This window comes from Cinclus cinclus, chromosome 31, assembly GCF_963662255.1.
Source record: "Cinclus cinclus chromosome 31, bCinCin1.1, whole genome shotgun sequence".
NCBI classification, from domain to species: domain Eukaryota; kingdom Metazoa; phylum Chordata; class Aves; order Passeriformes; family Cinclidae; genus Cinclus; species Cinclus cinclus.
Genome location: NC_085076.1, coordinates 2,302,648 through 2,323,834, shown reverse-complemented (window position 1 = coordinate 2,323,834; position 21,187 = coordinate 2,302,648). Strand labels below are relative to the sequence as shown.

The 21,187-nt window shown below is 54.1% G+C and overlaps 2 protein-coding genes across 2 annotated transcripts in view; one reads left to right on the top strand and one right to left on the bottom strand.

Annotated features, from left to right (window-relative positions):
• Positions 1-8,431: 8,431 nt before the first annotated feature.
• NCSTN (nicastrin) lies at positions 8,432-20,625 on the bottom strand (the record flags this gene model as incomplete). Its single annotated transcript, XM_062511261.1, has 11 exons — positions 8,432-10,271; positions 11,951-12,163; positions 12,857-13,008; positions 13,710-13,797; positions 14,470-14,565; positions 15,496-15,598; positions 16,846-17,015; positions 17,387-17,464; positions 17,778-17,882; positions 19,065-19,217; positions 20,512-20,625. Coding segments are annotated over 11 exons (2,271 nt in total), but the record flags the coding sequence as incomplete, so codon positions are not given.
• A 297-nt stretch (positions 20,626-20,922) lies between these two features.
• The window catches only part of COPA (COPI coat complex subunit alpha), a 44,846-nt gene continuing 44,581 nt past the window's right edge, over positions 20,923-21,187 (top strand). Inside the window, exon 1 of the mRNA XM_062511260.1 lies at positions 20,923-20,974. Within this exon, the coding sequence (XP_062367244.1) occupies positions 20,923-20,974 (52 nt within the window). The remainder of the gene's footprint in view (positions 20,975-21,187) is intronic.

Below are 21,187 nucleotides of genomic sequence, written 5' to 3'. Positions count from 1 at the left end.
TCCCAAAATCTGGGGAAAATTCCTGGTGGATCCCGGGGTTTGGGGACAATTCCAAACTGATCCCGGCGTTTGGGGACAGTTCCTGGTGGATCCCAGGGTTCACGGACAATTTCAGACTGATCCCAGAGTTTGGGGACAATTCCCAATTGATCCCAAAGTCTGCGGACAATCCCAACTGATCCTGGTGCTTGGGGACAATTCCTGATTGATCCCGGAGTTTGGGGACACCCCAAAGCTGATCCCAATATTTTGGGGACACCTCCAAACTGATCTCGATGATCTGGGGACACCCCAAGCTGATCCTGAGGATTTGGGGTCCCTCCAAGCTGGTCCCGATGATTTTGGGGTCACCTCCACAAGAGAAGTGTTCGGATTTGGGATTCCCGTGCCTGGAATTTGGGATTCCCGTCCCTGGAATTTGGGATTCCCGCTCCTGGAATTTGGGATTCCCGTCCCTGGAATTTGGGATTCCCGTCCCTGGAATTTGGGATTCCTGCTCCTGGAATTTGGGATTCCCGTCCCTGGAATTTGGGATTCCCGCTCCTGGAATTTGGGATTCCTGCTCCTGGAATTTGGGATTCCCGCTCCTGGAATTTGGGATTCCTGCTCCTGGAATTTGGGATTCCCGTCCCTGGAATTTGGGATTCCCGTCCCTGGAATTTGGGATTCCCGCCCCTGGAATTTGGGATTCCCTATCCTGGATTTGGGGTTCCCGTTCCCGGCTCCCAGCAAAGCCCGTGGGGATTCTCTTCCCCCCTCCTCCTCCTCCTCCTCATCACATCCCAGCCGGGATTTGGGGCATTTTCCTTGGGAATTCCAGGAGGAAACTTCACAGGGAGGAAATCCAGGAATGCAGGAAAATGGAACCGAGGAGTTTTCCCCTGGATTTGGGGATTTTTGGGGTCAGGATGCAGCTCCGGAGCCCTCGGGGGTCAAATCCCAACGGGTCTGGAAAAGAAAGATTGGGAATTTAAAAAAAAAAATTAAAATCAAGGTGCTTTTTTAATAATTAAAGGAGGTTTTTTTTTTTAATATTTAAAGGAGTTTTTTAGTATATAAAGGAGATTTTTTTTTTCTTGTGTTTTTGGGGCTTTTTTTGGGGATCAGGAGCCCTCAGAGGGGTCTGGAAAAGAAGGATCTGGAATTTCAGCTCCGGGTGGGAAAGGAGCTGGCAGAGGCATCAAAGTAAAATAATAAAAATGAAATCATAAAATAAATTAATAAAATAACAAAAATAGAAAACAAAATAGAGTAAAAATTGAAATAAAGTAAAAAAAATGTAAGATCAAAGAATGGAATGGAATGGAATGGAATGGAATGGAATGGAATGGAATGGAATGGAATAAAATAAAATAAAATAAAATAAAATAAAGTAAAATAAAATAAAATAAAGTAAAATAAAATAATAAAATAAAATGAAATAAAATAAAATAAAATAAAATAAAATAAAGTAAAATAAAATAAAGTAAAATAAAATAAAATAAATAAAATAAAATAAAATAAAGTAAAATAAAATAATAAAATAAAATGAAATAAAATAAAATAAAATAAAATAAAATAAAGTAAAATGAAATAAAGTAAAATAAAATAAAATAAATAAAATAAAATAAAATAAAGTAAAATAAAATAAAATAAAATAAAATAAAATAAAATAAAATAAAATAAAAAATATTTTCCACAGCTTTTCCCCTGTCAGATCCCGGCTACTTTGGGAAACAAACTCAGGGAATTCCTGGATGGAAAAGGTTCGGGAAGCTCCGGAAATTGGGGGAAAATTCGGGAAAACTCCGGGGAAATTTCAGGAAATTCCGGGAAATCCGGGGAAACGTCTTCATCAGCAGCAGCAACAGCCTCGTGTTCATCCTCATCTTCATCACCATTTTCATCTTCATCCTCATTATAATCTTTATCTTCCTCATCATCTTCTCCTTCTTCATCCTCATCATCGTCCTCGTCTTCATCCCCATCCTCGGGTTCCTCTTCTTAATCTTCATCTTTGTCTTCATCATCCTCATCATCTTCATTTTCATCTTCTTCATCATTCTTGTCTTCGTCTTTATCATCATCGTCCTCATCATCTTCATCCTCATCCTCGTTATCATCCTCATCTTCATCGCCTTTAGCTTCATCCTCTTCTCCATCATCATCATCCTCATCCTCTCCTTCTTCTTTATCTTCATCTTTGTCCTCCTCCTCATCTTTATCTTCATCCCCGTCCTCATCTTCCTCCTCCGCATCTTCATCCCTGCTGCCTTCCCTGGAATTCGGGGCGGATCCAGGGAAAGGGGGGAAAACTCCGGGATGGGAAAAGCGGCCGGGAATGAGCTGGGAATGCTCCTCTTCCTCCTCTTCCTCCTCTTCCTCCTCTTCCTCCTCTTCCTCCTCTTCCTCCTCTTCCTCCTCTTCCTCCTCTTCCTCCTCCACCCCCTTCCCGGTTTTTCCGGCCGCTGGAAATTTGGGAACCCTGACACGGGAGAGTTCGGGGGATAAAAAAGGGAAAATCTTGGGGCTGGGAATGGATCCCAAACCGCACCGGGACAGGGCAGGGACGGCCCCAATCCCGATTTTTTTAAAAGGTTGGGATGATGGGAATTTCCTCCCCCCCACCCCCCCCCCCCCCCCCCCAAAAAAAAAAAAAATAAAATTTGGGGAAGAGCCGCTCGACAGCTCCCAAAAATCCCTGTGAGGGTGGGCGAGGGGGGGGGGGGAATTTTTTCCCATTGACTCTCCCAAAGAAATTCCCGGGAATTTGGATGTTCGGGATTCTCCCGGGCTCGGGTTCACTCCGAGAGACGGGAATTCGGGAATTGAATTCGGGAATTGAATTTGGGAATTTGGCCCCTTGAGAGGGAATTTCGAAGGGAAGCAGGAGATTTTTTTTTTTTTTTTTTTTTTTTGGGGTGGGGGGGAAAACTCGAGTTTCATTCCCTGATCCAAACAAAGTCCCGGGGCCGCGTTATCCCAGCGCTCCCAGAGCTTTTCCTTGGAATTCTCGCTCCCAGCGCCTCTTTCTCCGTTTTTTGGATTTTTTTAAATTTTTTTTTTTTTTTTTTTTTTTTTTTTTTTTTTTTTTTTTTTTTTTTTTTTTGGGAAACCGTTCCTAAATCCAGCCTCTCCAAGGATTCCCGCTCAGCCTCCACTTTTCCCAGCAAAACTCCGGGAATTCTCCCCACTCCTCCCTCGCCCTTTTCCTTCCATTCCCGACCCTCGGCGTGAAGAAATTCCCGACAATTTTCCTTGGAAACCAAACGCGTCCAGGACCCCAATTCCAGGCGGGTTCTTTCCTTTTTCCCTGCTCCCAGACTCTCCCAGGAAAAATCCTTTTTCCAAGGGGATTTGGGAGCCGAGCCTGGCATTGGGATCGAGGCTTTTCCCGGGAATCTGGGGCCGAATCCCCTCCCGCATCCCGGAATTCCCATTCCCCATCCCTGGAAAAGCCGCCTCACCCCAAATCCCGCAGCATTCCCAGGCTCCAGCGTTTCTCCTCCAGCTATTTCCAGGGTTTGGAATCCTCTCGGCTCATCCATCCATGGAGGAAGGAAGGAGAAAAAAAAAAAAAAAACTTTCCCTGGATTCTGCCGGCGTCCCGCGATGGATCCGGGATGGGAATCCGGGAATAACCCGGGAACGATCCGGGAATAACCCGGGAACGATCCGGGAACGATCCTAGCTCCGGCTCGGAGCCTCCAAGGAGGAATTCGCCACTTCCCCCAAAAAATTCCCAATTTATCCACCCTGGGCCCGACCCCGGGAGCCTCATTGGCCTCTCCCGCTCCCCCTCCCTTTTCCCTCATAAATATGGAAAACCGGGAATTCGGGAATCCATTGGCTGCCCGGAGCCCCCCGGGAGGGGCGCGCTGGATGCGGGCCGGGAAAAGGCGACAGCTGCTCCCGGTGCTCCTTTCCAGCGGGAATTCGGGCCGGGAAAAGGGGGAAAAGAGCCTGGAGCGGAATTCCCGGTCCTGGAAAAGGGGAAAAAGAGCCTGGAGCGGAATTCCCGGTCCTGGAAAAGGGGGAAAAGAGCCTGGAGCGGAATTCCCGGTCCTGGAAAAGGGGAAAAAGAGCCTGGAGCGGAATTCCCGGTCCTGGAAAAGGGGGAAAAGAGCCTGGAGCGGAATTCCCGGTCCTGGAAAAGGGGGAAAAGAGCCTGGAGTGGAATTCCCGGTCCGGGAAAAGGGGGAAAGAGCCTGGAGCGGAATTCCCGGTCCGGGAAAATGGGAAAAGAGCCTGGAGCGGAATTCCCGGTCCGGGAAAAGGGGGAAAGAGCCTGGAGCGGAATTCCCGGTCCGGGAAAATGGGAAAAGAGCCTGGAGAGACTTTCCCGATCCCGAAAAATGGGAAAAGGGAGCCTGGAGCGGCATTCCCGGAGGATCCCGAGGCTCTGGAGCTCTCGGGTGGCCCCTGAGGATGCTGCAGGTCCCTTTGGGATTACCCAGAGCTTCCATCCCATAAATCCCGCCTGGAAAATTCACCTGTGGTAGAGAGGGAAAAGTGAAAGGGAGGAAACTCGGGAATAACCGGGAATAACCGGGAATGGGGATCCCGTGTCCAGCCGGGACACAGCGACCTTTGGGGCCGGTTCTGCTGCTGGGATTGTCCCAGTTCCGGGAAAATCGGGAAAATCGGCGAAAATCGGGAAAATCCGCTCTATTTTCAGGGAGAACCCGGCGCTCCCGGTCCCCGCGGGTCCGTCCCTCCCTGCCCAGGACCGGGGACGTTTCGGGTCTCTCCCAAAATATTTGGGGTCTCTCCCACTCTTGGTCCGTCCTGGTGTCCCTGTCCCCTCCCTGTCCCCATCCCTGTCCCCTCTCTGTCCCCTCTCTGTCCCCTCCCTGTCCCCATCCCTGTCCCCATCCCTGTCCCCATTCCTGTCCCCATCCCTGTCCCCATCCCTGTCCCCTCTCTGTCCCTCTCCCTGTCCCCTCCCTGTCCCCTCTCTGTCCCCTCTCTGTCCCCTCTCTGTCCCCTCTCTGTCCCCTCCCTGTCCCTCTCCCTGTCCCCTCTCTGTCCCCTCTCTGTCCCTTCCCTGTCCCCTCTCTGTCCCCTCCCTGTCCCCCTCTCTGTCCCCCTCCCTGTCCCCTCCCTGTCCCCTCTCTGTCCCCTCTCTGTCCCTTCCCTGTCCCCTCTCTGTCCCCTCCCTGTCCCCCTCTCTGTCCCCCTCCCTGTCCCCTCCCTGTCCCCATCCCTGTCCCCATCCCTGTCCCCATCCCTGTCCCCTCTCTGTCCCCTCCCTGTCCCCCTCTCTGTCCCCTCCCTGTCCCCTCTCTGTCCCCTCCCTGTCCCCTCTCTGTCCCCTCTCTGTCCCCTCTCTGTCCCCTCCCTGTCCCTCTCCCTGTCCCCTCTCTGTCCCCTCTCTGTCCCTTCCCTGTCCCCTCTCTGTCCCCTCCCTGTCCCCCTCTCTGTCCCCCTCCCTGTCCCCTCTCTGTCCCCATCCCTGTCCCCATCCCTGTCCCCATCCCTGTCCCCTCTCTGTCCCCTCCCTGTCCCCCTCTCTGTCCCCTCCCTGTCCCCTCTCTGTCCCCACTCTCCCCTCTCTGTCCCCTCCCTGTCCCCTCCCTGTCCCCATCCCTGTCCCCTCTCTGTCCCCTCCCTGTCCCCATCCCTGTCCCCTCTCTGTCCCTTCCCTGTCCCCATCCCTGTCCCCTCTCTGTCCCCTCCCTGTCCCCATCCCTGTCCCCATCCCTGTCCCCTCTCTGTCCCCTCCCTGTCCCCTCTCTGTCCCTTCCCTGTCCCCATCCCTGTCCCCTCTCTGTCCCCTCCCTGTCCCCTCTCTGTCCCCTCCCTGTCCCCTCTCTGTCCCTTCCCTGTCCCCATCCCTGTCCCCATCCCTGTCCCCTCTCTGTCCCCTCTCTGTCCCCTCCCTGTCCCCATCCCTGTCCCCCTCTCTGTCCCCCTCCCTGTCCCCTCCCTGTCCCCTCTCTGTCCCCTCCCTGTCCCCCTCTCTGTCCCCCCCCGCTGCCATGGCGATGCTGTCGCTGCTGGCCCTGGCTCTGTCCCCGCGCTGTCCCCGCTCTGTCGCCAGCTGAGCCCCGCGTGTCGCCGCCCGCGGCTCCGGGGCCGTTCCGGGAGCAGCTGCGAGCGCGGCGGGCGAGGAGCCCGAGAGGGAGGGGACAGAGGGATGGGGACAGACAGGGGGACAGGGACAGGGGGACAGGGACAGAGGGACAGGGACAGGGGGACAGGGACAGGGGGACAGGGACAGAGGGACACACAGGGGGACAGGGACAGAGGGACAGGGACAGGGGGACAGGGACAGGGGGACAGGGACAGGGACAGGGGGACAGACAGGGGGACAGGGACAGAGGGACAGGGACAGAGGGACAGACAGAGGGACAGGGACAGGGGGACAGGGACAGGGACAGGGGGACAGACAGGGGGACAGGGACAGAGGGACACACAGGGGGACAGGGACAGAGGGACAGGGACAGAGGGACAGGGACAGAGGGACAGGGACAGGGACAGGGGGACAGACAGGGGGACAGGGACAGAGGGACAGGGACAGAGGGACAGACAGAGGGACAGGGACAGAGGGACAGGGACAGAGGGACAGACAGGGGGACAGGGACAGAGGGACAGGGACAGAGGGACAGGGACAGGGGGACAGACGGACAGACAGGGGACAGAGGGACAGAGGGACAGGGACAGAGGGACAGGACAGGGGACAGAGCGGCGGATCCAGGAGAGGTTCCCGGAGCGTTCCCGGAGCATTCCCGGCACGGCCGCATCCCAAATCCAAAACCCCCATCCCAAATCCCAAACCCCCATCCAAAACCCCAATCCCCCATCCCAAATCCCAATCCCCCATCCCAAATCCCAAACCCCCATCCCAAACCCCAATCCCCCATCCCAAACCCAAATCCCCCATCCCAAATCCCAAATCCCAAACCCTCATCCCAAATCCCAAACCCTCATCCCAACATCCCAAACCCTCATCCCAACATCCCAAACCCCCATTCCAAATCCCAAATCCCAAACCCCAATCCCCCATCCCAAATCCCAAACCCCCATCCCACATCCCCACTCCACATTCCCGATTCCCCCTCCTCGCTGCCTCGAGGTTTTCTTTTGGGTTTTTTTGGGGTTTTTTTGGATCATTCCCGGAGCTTCCCGCATCCATCACTCCCTATCCCCAATCCCCAACCCCAAATCCCAAATCCCCATCCCAAATCCACATCCATCATCCCAAATCCCACATTCCCACCCCGATTTCCCCCTCCCCGCCGCCCCGAGGGGATTTTTTGGGATCGTTCCCGGCCCGGCCGCAGCTGAGGCCGCGGGCTCCGGGCGCAATTCCAGCCGGGAATTAGCCGGGAACGAGCGGAGCCTTCCCCGCCTGCCAGCGCTTCCCGCTGGGAATTCCGGGCGCTTTTCCCAGCCCGGATGCTCCTGGAATGGGATTTGGGAGCTCCGGGCTGATCCCAAAAACGGGGAGAGGGATCGGGGACGCGGATCCAGGGCCCGATCCCAGAGCTGGGATTTCTTTTCCCGGGAAATTCCCTTCGGGATGGTCCCGGCTCAGTTTTTCCCAGTTTTCCCCCGTCGGGATTCCCAGCTGGAATTGCTGGGAATGGGGGATTCCATGCAGGGACGTCCCTCGGATCCCACAGATCCCAAAGATCCCACAGATTTGGGAAGGTCCTGCTGGGATTTCTCTCATTCCCACTCCCGGGAATTCCCGGGATTTCTCTCATTCCCACTCCCGGGAATTCTCTCATTCCCACTCCAGGGAATTCCCGGGATTTCTCTCATTCCCACTCCAGGGAATTCCCGGGATTTCTCTCATTCCCACTCCAGGGAATTCCCGGGATTTCTCTCATTCCCACTCCCGGGAATTCCCGGGATTTCTCTCATATCCGGTGCTCATCGCCCTCCCCCCGGATTTTTTCCCTTTTCCCCAAAAAACAGAAAAGCGCCGGAAGCTCTCGGAGCCCGCGGCTCATTCCCGAATTCCTGGCCCATATTCCCGAATTCCCGGTCCCTAATCCCGAATTCCCGGCCCATACTCCCGAATTCCCGGTCCATATTCCCGAATTCCTGGCCCATATTCCCGAATTCCCGGTCCCTAATCCCGAATTCCCGGCCCATACTCCCGAATTCCCGGTCCATATTCCCGAATTCCTGGCCCATATTCCCGAATTCCCGGTCCCTAATCCCGAATTCCCAGCCCATATTCCCGAATTCCCAGCCCATATTCCCGAATTCCCGGCCCATATTCCCGAATTCCCGGTCCCTAATCCCGAATTCCCGGTCCCTAATCCCGAATTCCCAGCCCATATTCCCGAATTCCCGCTCCTCTCCTGCCCATCTGGCCCCGGCCCTTCCCGGCCTTTGTGTCCTTCCCATCTGTTATCCCAAAGATTTTCCCGATCCCTCATCAATCCCGGGAAAAGCGGCTCCTCCTCCTCCTCCTCCTCCCCCCGCCCATCTGCCTCCCGTTTTTCCCACTTTTCCCACTTTTTCACGGCTTTTCCCGTTTTTTTTTTTCTTCCTGGTTCTTTCTTCCCATTTTTCCCTGATTTTCCCATTTTTCCCCGTCAAATCCCGATTTTTCTCAAATCCCAAACTCCGCCCAATTCCCAGAGTTTTTCCTTTTTTTTTTTTTTTTTTTTTTTTTTTTTGCGGCTCCAACAAGGAAAAAAACCTGGAAATCAAAAACAGTTCCTTGGGAATTCCATGGATTTATTTATAATATTTACAAATCCCCAGAGGAAAAAAAAAAAAAAAAAAAAGAAGAGATACTTTTTCCATCAGGACATTCCAAGACCCCCTGGAATTTCTCAAAATTCCCAAAAAAAAAAAAAACCCCAAAAACCAAAACAAAACAAAACAAAAAAAAAAAAAAAAAAAAACCTTTATCTTTCCTTCATCCAAATTTTGGGAAAAGCTCCACCCTGGGAAAAAAAAAGATGGATCCAACCGGGAATTCCGGGAAAATTTTGGGAATTTGCCACTCAGGGCACTGGATCTATCCAGAAATTCCATGAATTTGTCACTCAGGGAACTGGGAATTCTGGGAATTTTCCACTGAGGGCACTGAATCCAACCCAGAATTCCGGGAATTTTTCACTCAGGGCATCGGATCCAAACAGGAATTTTGGAAATTTCCCACCCAGGGCACTGAATCCAATCCAGAATTCCAGGAATTTCCCTTCCAGTCCCATTTCCTGGGAGCTTTCCCAGGTCCATTCCGTGGGTTTTTTCCCGGATTTTCAGTATCCAGGGGAGGGATTCCCAGATTTCCCAGGACTGTTCCGTGGGGTTTTCCCGGATTTTCAGTATCCAGGGGAGGGATTCCCAGATTTCCCAGGACCGTTCCGTGGGGTTTTCCCCGGATTTTCAGTATCCAGGGGAGGGATTCCCAGATTTCCCAGGTCCGTTCCATGGGGTTTTCCCGGATTTTCAGTATCCAGGGGAGGGATTCCCAGATTTCCCAGGACTGTTCCGTGGGTTTTTCCCGGATTTTCAGTATCCAGGGGAGGGATTCCCTGATTTCTCAGGCCCGTTCCGTGGGTTTTTTCCCGGATTTTCAGTATCCAGGGGAGGGATTCCCAGATTTCCCAGGCCCGTTCCGTGGGTTTTTCCCAGATTTTCAGTATCCAGGGGAGGGATTCCCAGATTTCCCAGGACCGTTCCATGGGGTTTTCCCAGATTTTCAGTATCCAGGGGAGGGATTCCCAGATTTCCCAGGCCCGTTCCGTGGGTTTTTCCCAGATTTTCAGTATCCAGGGGAGGGATTCCCAGATTTCCCAGGACCGTTCCATGGGGTTTTCCCAGATTTTCAGTATCCAGGGGAGGGATTCCCAGATTTCCCAGGCCCATTCCGTGGGGTTTTCCCGGATTTTCAGTATCCAGGGGAGGGATTCCCAGATTTCCCAGGCCCGTTCCGTGGGGTTTTCCCGGATTTTCAGTATCCAGGGGAGGGATTCCCAGATTTCCCAGGACCGTTCCGTGGGGTTTTCCCGGATTTTCAGTATCCAGGGGATCCGGGCGGGGCCGGGATCCCGAAGAGCAGCGAGGCCTTGGAGTTGATGAGGAAAGTGCAGAGCAGGGACAGGAGCAGCACCAGAACCCCCAGGGACAGCGTCAGCAGCTGGAATTGGGGAATTTTGGGAATTCTGGATTGGGGAATTCTGGGTTTGGGAGTTTGGGAACTGGGGATTGTGGATTTGGGATCCCTGGGGTTTGGGAATTTGGGGGTTTGGGATCTCAGGGGTGAAGGTGCAGAGCAGGGACAGGAGCAGCACCAGAACCCCCAGGGACAGCGTCAGCAGCTGGAATTGGGGAATTTTGGGAATTCTGGGAATTGGCTGTTTGGGAATTGGGGATTTGGGATTGGGAATTCAGGGATTGGGATCACCCCAGGGTCCCTCCCTGTGCCCATCCCTGGTGTCCCATTCCTGTGACATTTCCGTGTCCATCCCCGTGTCCATCCGTGTGTCCATCCCTGTCCCTGTGTCCATCCCCGTGTCCATCCCTGTGTCCATCCCTGTGTCCATCCCCGTGTCCGTGTGTCCATCCCTGTGTCCATCCCTGTCCCTGTGTCCATCCCCGTGTCCCTGTGTCCATCCCTGTGTCCATCCCTGTCCCTGTGTCCATCCCCGTGTCCATCCCTGTGTCCATCCCCATGTCCATCCCTGTCCCTGTGTCCATCCCTGTCCCCATGTCCATCCCTGTGTCCATCCCCATGTCCATCCCTGTCCCTGTGTCCATCCCTGTGTCCATCCCTGCCCCTGTGTCCATCCCAGTCCATCTCTCTGTCCATCCTTGTGTCCATCCCTCTGTCCATCCCTGTCCCTGTGTCCATCCCCGTGTCCCCATCCCCGTGTCCATCCCTGTGTCCGTGTGTCCATCCCTGTGTCCATCCCCGTGTCCATCCCTGTGTCCGTGTGTCCATCCCTGTGTCCATCCCCGTGTCCCTGTGTCCATCCCTGTGTCCATCCCCGTGTCCATCCCTGTGTCCGTGTGTCCATCCCTGTGTCCATCCCCGTGTCCCTGTGTCCATCCCTGTGTCCATCCCTGTGTCCATCCCCGTGTCCGTGTGTCCATCCCCGTGTCCCTGTGTCCATCCCTGTGTCCATCCCCGTGTCCATCCCTGTCCCTGTGTCCATCCCCGTGTCCCTGTGTCCATCCCTGTGTCCATCCCCATGTCCCTGTGTCCATCCCTGTGTCCATCCCCGTGTCCCTGTGTCCATCCCTGTGTCCATCCCCGTGTCCCTGTGTCCATCCCTGTGTCCATCCCCATGTCCCTGTGTCCATCCCCGTGTCCCCATCCCCGTGTCCCCATCCCCGTGTCCGTGTGTCCATCCCCGTGTCCCCATCCCCGTGTCCCCATCCCCGTGTCCGTGTGTCCATCCCCGTGTCCCCATCCCCGTGTCCGTGTGTCCATCCCCGTGTCCCTGTGTCCATCCCCGTGTCCGTGTGTCCATCCCCGTGTCCCCATCCCCGTGTCCCTGTGTCCCCATCCCCGTGTCCGTGTCCCCATCCCCGTGTCCCTGTGTCCATCCGTGTCCGTGTCCCCATTCCCGTGTCCCCATCCCCGTGTCCCTGTGTCCATCCCCGTGTCCGTGTCCCCATCCCCGTGTCCCTGTGTCCATCCCTGTGTCCATCCCCGTGTCCGTGTCCCCATCCCCGTGTCCCTGTGTCCATCCCCGTGTCCGTGTGTCCATCCCCGTGTCCCCATCCCCGTGTCCCTGTGTCCATCCCCGTGTCCCTGTGTCCATCCCCGTGTCCGTGTGTCCATCCCCGTGTCCCCATCCCCGTGTCCCTGTGTCCATCCCCGTGTCCGTGTCCCCATCCCCGTGTCCCCATCCCCGTGTCCCTGTGTCCATCCCCGTGTCCGTGTGTCCATCCCCGTGTCCCCATCCCCGTGTCCCCATTCCCGTGTCCCTGTGTCCATCCCCGTGTCCCCATCCCCGTGTCCCTGTGTCCCCATCCCTGTCCCCGTTGTCACCTCCAGCTCCCTGCTGGCCACCAGGAAGATCCGTGCCCTGATGTCCTTCCAGCGGCTCTCGGTCCAGGTGGAGAATTCCCGGGAATCCCAGCGGCGCAGCTCGAAGGCCGGGGACAGCGCCGGGGACAGACGGACACGGGAACGGACACAGCCCGGAACCCTGGAGCTGGAGTTGGGCTCCAGGGGACCCTGCACCCACCAGTACTCGTAGAGCTGGGAAAAATGGGAAAAACGGGAATTTGGGGAGGGGGAATGGGAATTGGGGATGGGGGATGGGAATTGGGGAATGGGGATGGGGAATGGGGAATGGGAATGGGGAATGGGAATGGGGAATGGGAATGGGGATGGGGAATGGGAATGGGAATGGGAATGGGGATGGGGAATGGGGATGGGGAATGGGGATGGGGAATGGGGATGGGGAATGGGGATGGGAATGGGGAATGGGGATGGGGAATGGGGATGGGAATGGGGAATGGGGAATGGGAATGGGAATGGGAATGGGAATGGGAATGGGGAATGGGGAATGGGAATGGGGATGGGGAATGGGGATGGGGAATGGGGATGGGAATGGGAATGGGAATGGGAATGGGGAATGGGGAATGGGAATGGGGAATGGGGAATGGGAATGGGAATGGGGAATGGGAATGGGAATGGGGAATGGGAATGGGGAATGGGAATGGGAATGGGAATGGGAATGGGGAATGGGAATGGGGAATGGGAATGGGAATGGGGATGGGAATGGGGAATGGGAATGGGGAATGGGGATGGGGAATGGGGATGGGAATGGGAATTGGGGACGGGGGAATGGGAATGGCGAATGGGAATGGGAATTTCCCAGGATCCTGGCCCCATGAATTCCCATTCAATCCCATCCAACCCCATGAAATGATCCCATTAAGGGATCACCTCTGGCTGCAATCCCGCCGTTTTCCCGGGATCCTGGCACTGCTCCCGGCTCAGGTTCATCCTGGTCCCGGTCAGGTTTCCCAGCACGGCCTGGAGCAGCTGGGTGGTGTTGGTGGGGCTGGACACGGCCACGTAGTGCTGGGGAAAAGGGCCTGGAAAACACGGAAAAATAACGGGAAAAACGGGAAAAATGGGAAAAATGGGAATGGGGACGTGGTCACACGGTGCTGGGGAAAAGGGCCTGGAAAACACGGAAAAATAACGGGAAAAACGGGAAAAACGGGAAAAATGGGAATGGGGACGTGGTCACACGGTGCTGGGGAAAAGGGCCTGGAAAACAATGGGAAAATAACGGGAAAAATGGGAAAAATGGGAATGGGGATGCGGCCACACGGTGCTGGGGAAAAGGGCCTGGAAAACACGGAAAAATAACGGGAAAAACGGGAAAAATGGGAATGGGGACGTGGTCACACGGTGCTGGGGAAAAGGACCTGGAAAACAATGGGAAAATAACGGGAAAAATGGGAAAAATGGGAATGGGGACATGGTCACACGGTGCTGGGGAAAAGGGCCTGGAAAAACAATGGGAAAATAACAGGAAAAACGGGAATGGGAGTGGGTATTGTGGCTCAAGGGGATCCTGGAAAAATGGGAATTAGAGAGGGAAAATGGGGATTAGAGAGGGAAAAAACGGGGTTGGAAATGGGGAAAGAAGTGGTAATGACAGCCGGGAAAAAACGGGAATTCCAGCTGGGGAAAACAGGAATTATAGGTAGGAAAATGGGAATTACAGCTGGAAAAGCAGGAATTGCAGCTGGAAAATCGGGAATGTTGGATGCTGGCATTGCCTCACCCAGGATTCCCTTCTGGTCGGGTTTGATGAGGGACTGGAACCAGGAATTGTTGGAGTTGATCAGGAATCCGTAGAGCAGTCGGGTGACCTGGAAAAAATCCCGGAATTCCCTCAGGGAAAAGCGGGAGAAGGGATCCCAGGGATGGGAGGGGACCCCCAGGAAAGGAGCTGGAATTCTGTGGGACAGGGCTGGGATTTGGGATCCCAGGGAAAGTGGGGATTCTAATTCCTGGAATTCCAGGGAAACTGGGGATTCCAATTCCTGGAATTCCAAGGAAATTGGGGATTCCAATTTCTGGAATTCCAGGGAAACTGGGGATTCCAATTCCTGGAATTCCAGGGAAATTGGGGATTCCAGTTCCAGGGATCTCAGGCCCAGGGATCCCGACTCCAGAAAAATTGTGAATCCTAATCCCAGGGATTCCAGGAAAAATTGAAAATTCCAGTTCCAGGAATGGTGGGGATTCTAATTCCAGGGATTTTGGGTAAATTGGGGATTCTAATTCCAGGAAAATTAGGGATTCCAATTCCGCGGACTTCAGGAAAATCGGGGACTTCAATTCCAGCAATTCCAATTCCGGGGATTCCAGGGAAATTGGGGATTCCAGTCCCAGACATTTTTGGGCGAACTGGGGATTCCAATTCCAGGAAAATCGGGGGGTTTCAATTCCAGGGGCTCCAGGAAAATCAGGGATTCCGGATAACGGGGGAATCCCTGGAAAACCGCGGATCCCCAGCCCGGCATTCCCAGAATTCCTACCGTTTTGGGATCCGCTCGGATGCTCTCGGTGCCGCCGGTTCCCCCGGCCAGTGAGAACAGAGCCCGGGCCAGCAGCGTCCCCACCTGGGACAGCGCCTGGAGAACGGGAATTCCGGGAATTCCGGGAATTCCCGGGAAAACAGCCGGGATCAGCGGCCAGCCCCGAGCTCCACGATCCCGGCGCTCCCAGATCCTTCCTGCCCTTATTCCCGGATTTCCCCCCTTTCCCCACGTTCCTGCCCGTTCCCAAATCCCTCGGGATTCATTCCCAACCCTCTTCCCAAATGTTTCCCCTCCCTCTCCCGATCCCAAATCCCTCCCAGCTCCTTCCCACCTTTTCCCATTTTTACTCCCTCTTCCTCCTTTCCAATTCCCATTCCTGCCTGGATCCCAAGTCCCAGGAATCCCTGGATGGCAGATCCCAGGAATTCCCAGATTCCAAATCCCAAGAATTTCCAGATTCCAAATCCCAGATCTCAAACCCCAGGAATCCTCATGATCCAAAATCCCAGGAATTCACAGATTTTGAATCCCAGAAGTCCCCCGATCCCAAATCCCAGGAATTCCCAGATTCCTTATCTCAGGAATCCCCTGGATCCCTAACCCCTGCTCTTGAATCCCAGGAATCCCCAGATCCCAAACCCCTGGATCCCAAACCCCAGCTCCCCAATCCCAGGAATTCCCGGGAATCCCAAACCCCAGCTCCCCAATCCCAGGAATTCCAGGGAATTCCAAACCCCAGCTCCCCAATCCCAGGAATTCCCGGGAATCCCAAACCCCAGCTCCCCAATCCCAGGAATTCCAGGGAATTCCAAACCCCAGCTCCCCAATCCCAGGAATTCCCGGGAATCCCAAACCCCAGCTCCCCAATCCCAGGAATTCCAGGGAATTCCAAACCCCAGCTCCCCAATCCCAGGAATTCCCGGGAATCCCAAACCCCAGCTCCCCAGTCCCAGGAATTCCCGGGAATTCCAAACCCCAGCTCCCCAATCCCAGGAATTCCCGGGAATTCCGCCTCGCAGGGACCTCGGCGGTGTCGGTGACGAATTCCAGCTGCTCCTCCGGAGTCAATCCCTCGGGATAACGCATCCCGATGTTCTCGGCCGTGTCGTAGATGCTCTGGAAATACCTGGGAATAAAAACCGGGAACAACCCGGGATCAGGCCGGGAATTCCCATCCCAGAGGGAAAATCCTGCTGGGAAAAGGATCCTGGAATTCCGGAGCTCCTTCCCGAGGGATTTTCTGGGGGTTCAGAATTTGCTCTTCCAGAGTTTTTTCCTGGTTGGAATTCCAGGAGTTTTCCAGACTGGAATTTCAGAGCCCCATTCCGTGAGCTGGGAGTGGAAAATTCCCGGTGGATCCAAGGAAAAGCTCGGAATTCCAACGGGTTTCATCGATTAACGGTTCATTATTCATTAAAGGAATTCCAGATGGGAATTCCCAACTCCCACATCCCGGGAAAGCCGCGATGATCCCAAAGGAATCCAGGGCTGGGATTTGGCGCTTTTGGGATTCCCGAATTCCTGCTGAATTCCGAGAATTCCTTCGGAAAAGCCGGATCGGGGTCACGGGGGGTGATCCCACAAAAAAAAAAAAAAAAAAAAAAAAAAAAAAGGCACCCGGATTTGGAGAGGAAACATCCCAAAAATAATTCCATTAAAAATTCCGGGAGCAGCCTCCGGAAGCGCAGCTGCGGCTCCGGCGCCTCCGGCTCCCGCCGGGCTCCGGGCCAGGAATTTTCTCCCAAAAAAAAATAAAATAAATAAATAAATAAATAAAAAAAAATAAAAACCTCCGGAATTTTCCTCTCGCCTGTCCGAGCAATTCCCTCGCGCTCTTCCGAGCATTCCCAGAATTCCCGCTGGGACGGGATTCCCACGGGAACGGTGAAATCCAGTTCAAAATCCCGGAGTTTTGGTTGGAACGAGCGTGGAAAAGGGAACCCGGCCCCATGCCGGGGCTTTTTTTTTTTTGGGATGGGATTCCCATGGGAAGAGTGAAATCCTGCTGGGAATGGCGGACTTTTTTTGGGATGGATTCTCACTGGGAGGTTGAAATCCTGGAATTCCCAGGTTTTTGGGATGGGATTCCCATGGGAAGATGAAATCCCACCAGAATGCCCAGAATTCCCGGGGTTTTTTTTACCTGTTCCCAAAATTCCTGGATTTTTTTGCCCGCTCTGGAATTCCCGGAATTCCCCAAATTCCGTACCTGTTCCGGGATTCCCAGAATCCCTAGAATTCCCTTGGGTTTTTTTTTTTTTTGTTTTTTTTGTTTTTTTTAACCCGTTCAGGAATTCCCAGAATTCCCTTTTTTTTTTTTTTTTTAACCTGTTCAGGAACTCCCAGCATTCCAGGAATTCCCGATTTTTTTACCTGTTGCGGAACGCCGTGCGGTGGTCGCTCAGCACCACCCCCGGGATATTCCGGGATCTCAGGAACCTCTGGAATGACGAGGGGGGGAGGGGCTGGGAATTCCCTGGCTCCTGCAGGGAAACGCCGGAGCCGGAGCCGGAGCTGCGGAGAACTTCCAGGAGATTCTGCACCTGGAAAAGGGCAGGGAAATCCGGGAATGCTGAGAAATCCGGGAATTCCCGAGGGGTTCTGGGATGGGGGCCCCACGGGGAGTTGAAATCCTGGATTTGTGGTTGGAATATCCATGGAAAAGGGAATTTGGGATCAGGCCCGGGGGCGGGGGGGGGTTTGGGATGGAATTCCCAGTGGGAATTTGGGACGGAATTCCCATTGGAAATTTGGAAAAGGCTGGAGTTCCCAGTGGGAATTTGGAAAAGGTTGGACTTCCCATTGGGAATTTAGGATGGGAACATCCCTGGAATCGTGTCAGGCCTTGGATTTTTGGGAAAGGCTCGCAGGGATTTTTTTGGGATGGGGAACATTCCCGGGATTCCAGGCTCACCTGGGATTCTATGGATTCGTTCCGGCGGGAAATTGGATCCGTGTGCATCCAGAGCACGGAGTCGTTCCTGAGAGAAACCTGGAAAACAGCCGGAAAAATGGGAATTCTTGGGAAAAAAATCCCCCCCGGGATGGGAATTCCTGGGAAAACTCAGGGAATTCCAAAGGAAACTTGGGGAATTTTGTGGGTAAAACTCAGTGAATTGCAGGGGAAACTCAGGGAATTTTGGGGCGAAATTCAAGGAATTTCAAGGGAAAACTCAGGGGATTCTGGGGGAAACTCGAGGAATTCCAAGGAAAACTCGGGGAATTCCCGGGAAATAGAGCCCCTGGGTAGGAATTCCATCTCCGGCAGATCTCTGGGAATGTTTCCCTCTGGAACTGTGCCGGACCTGGCCCAGCTCCAAGAAGGCTCCGACGTTCTCCAGGCGCAGCGGGAATTTCTCCTGCTCCATGTCAAAAACCAGCCGGGAGCTGCCGATGTAATCGAAGGTCTCCTGGAAAAGGGGAAAGGAAATCCCTGGAATTCCGGGCTGGGGGAGAGGGAAAGGGGAAAAGGGGAAAAGGGGAAAAGGGGAAAAGGGGAAAAGGGGAAAAGGGGAAAAGGGGAAAAGGGGAAAAGGGGAAAAGGGAAAAGATCCTCCCCAAGGGCGGATCCAGGATCTGGGACCGATCCCAGGGATCCAGGGTTGTGATCCCAAGGATTTGGGGCTGGATCCCAGGGATTTGGGGCTGATCCCAAGGATTTGGGGCTGATCCCAAGGATTTGGGGCCGATCCCAGGGATTTGGGGCTGATCCCAAGGATTTGGGGCTGATCCCGGGGATTTGGGGCTGGATCCCGGGGATTTGGGGCTGATCCCAAGGATTTGGGGCTGATCCCGGGGATTTGGGGCTGGATCCCGGGGATTTGGGGCTGATCCCAAGGATTTGGGGCTGATCCCGGGGATTTGGGGCTGGATCCCGGGGATTTGGGGCTGATCCCGGGGATTTGGGGCTGGATCCCAGGGATTTGGGGCTGATCCCAGGGATTTGGGGCTGATCCCAGGGATTTGGGGCTGATCCTGGGGATTTGGGGCTGATCCCAGGGATTTGGGGCTGATCCCAAGGATTTGGGGCTGATCCCGGGGATTTGGGGCTGATCCCAAGGATTTGGGGCTGATCCCAAGGATTTGGGGCTGATCCCGGGGATTTGGGGCTGGATCCCGGGGATTTGGGGCTGGATCCCGGGGATTTGGGGCTGGATCCCAGGGATTTGGGGCTGATACCGGGGATTTGGGGCTGATCCCAGGGATTTGGGGCTGATCCCAAGGATTTGGGGCTGATCCCGGGGATTTGGGGCTGATCCCAAGGATTTGGGGCTGATCCCAAGGATTTGGGGCTGATCCTGGGGATTTGGGGCTGGATCCCAGGGATCCAAGGCCGGGATCCCAAGGACTGGGACCGATCCCAGGGATCAGGGGATGGATCCTGGGGATCTGGGCTGGATCCCAAAGACCTGGGGCTGGATCCCAGGGATCCAAGGCCGGGATCCCAAGGACCGGGACCGATCCCAGGGATTCGTGGCTGGATCCCGGGGATTTGGGGCTGGATCCCAGGGATTTGGGGCTGGATCCCAGGGATTCGTGGCTGGATCCCCGGGGTCCTGGGACTGATCCCGAGGGAATTCCCGAGCTCTCACCCCCTGGAAGAAGATGAACAGGACGTTCCGGGGCAGATCCCGGGATCCTGGGGCCTCCTGCAGGGCCTGGGCGGCCGCGAGCAGAACCACGAAGGAACCGACGGCGGCCTCGGCCCCGGGGGCCACGTTCCAGAAAAACGAGTGGCTGTCCACCTGGAAAAATGGGAATAAACACTGGGAATGGGACAGGGAAACAATGGGAATGGGACAGGGAAACAATGGGAATGGGACAAGGAAACAATGGGAATGGGACAGGGAAACGCTGGGAATGGGACAGGGAAACAATGGGAATGGGACAGGGAAAAACTGGGAATGGGACAGGGAAACAATGGGAATGGGACAGGGAAACAATGGGAATGGGACAGGGAAACAATGGGAATGGGACAGGGAAACAATGGGAATGGGACAGGGAAACAATGGGAATGGGACAAGGAAACAATGGGAATGGGACAAGGAAACAATGGGAATGGGACAGGGAAACAATGGGAATGGGACAGGGAAAAACTGGGAATGGGACAGGGAAACAATGGGAATGGGACAGGGAAACAATGGGAATGGGACAGGGAAACAATGGGAATGGGACAGGGAAAAACTGGGAATGGGACGGGGAAAAACTGGGAATGGGACAGGGAAAAACTGGGAATGGGACAGGGAAACGCTGGGAATGGGACAGGGAAACAATGGGAATGGGACAGGGAAACAATGGGAATGGGACAGGGAAACAATGGGAATGGGACAGGGAAAAACTGGGAATGGGACAGGGAAACAATGGGAATGGGACAGGGAAACAATGGGAATGGGACAGGGAAAAACTGGGAATGGGACAGGGAAAAACTGGGAATGGGACAGGGAAACGCTGGGAATGGGACAGGGAAACGCTGGGAATGGGACAGGGAAACAATGGGAATGGGACAGGGAAAAACTGGGAATGGGACAGGGAAACAATGGGAATGGGACAGGGAAAAACTGGGAATGGGACGGGGAAAAACTGGGAATGGGACAGGGAAAAACTGGGAATGGGACAGGGAAAAACTGGGAATGGGACAGGAAAAGGAGTGGCTGTCCACCTGGAAAAACGGGAACGGGCTTTTTCCCAGAGATTCTCCTAAGTGTTTTTCCAGGATTTTTCCAGAATTATTCTGGGAATTTTCCTGAGATTTTTTTTTTTTTCCTCCAGGATTTTCCCATTATTTTTCCAGGGATTTTCCTGGGATTTCCCCGTGATTTTTCCAGGGATTTTCCTAGGATTTCTCTACCATTTCTCCAAGGCCTTCCCCAAGGATTTTTCCAGGCAATTTTCCCATCGCTTTCCCAGGGATTTTCTGCCCGATTCTTCCGGGCACTTCCCAAGGATTTTTTTTCTACTATTCCTCCGGGTTATTTTCCCAGGTATTTTTCCACGCTTTTCCCATTTGTTTTTTTCCCCCGGATTCCCGAGGGAACGCACTCGTGTGGCCGCCAGGATGAGCCTCTGCTCGGGCTCCACCTTCCCCGAGGAGTTGATGGAGTGCAGGGAGCTCCAGATGTTGTAATCCAGCAGTGGGTCACACACGATCTCTGGGAAAAAAAAGGGGGGAAAAAAATAAAAAAAAAAAAATTCCAGCAGTTGGGATTGCTCCGGGGCGGGGGGGGGGGGGAAAAAAGAAAATTCCGCTGAAAAACGGGGGGAAAAAAAAAAAAAATGGATTTTTTTTTGTGGTTTTTTTTTTTTTTTTTTTTTTTTTTCCCCCCCCTGGGGGTTTTTAAATGGAAAAAAAAAAAATAAAGGAATTGTTGGGGTGAAGGGAGCTCTGGATGATGTAATCCAGCAGGGATCTCTGGGAGCAGGGGGAATGTTCCAGGGAAAAATGGGAAAAATATGAAAATCCCGCAGAAAAACGGGGCGGGGGGGGGGGGGGGAAGGGATTTCTGTGGGAATTTTGGCCTGAAATCTATGGGGAAAAAAAAAAAAAGGCAGGAATTGCTGGGATTCTGGGAGAAATCCAGGAATGGATTTCCCCCCCTCCCCCAAAAAAAAAAAAAAAAAAAAAAAAATCTCTGGGAAGAGTGGGAACCACGGCAGGTGTCGGAATAATCCCAAAATCAAGGCACAACTCAACCAAACACGGCTCAGTCCCTTGGGC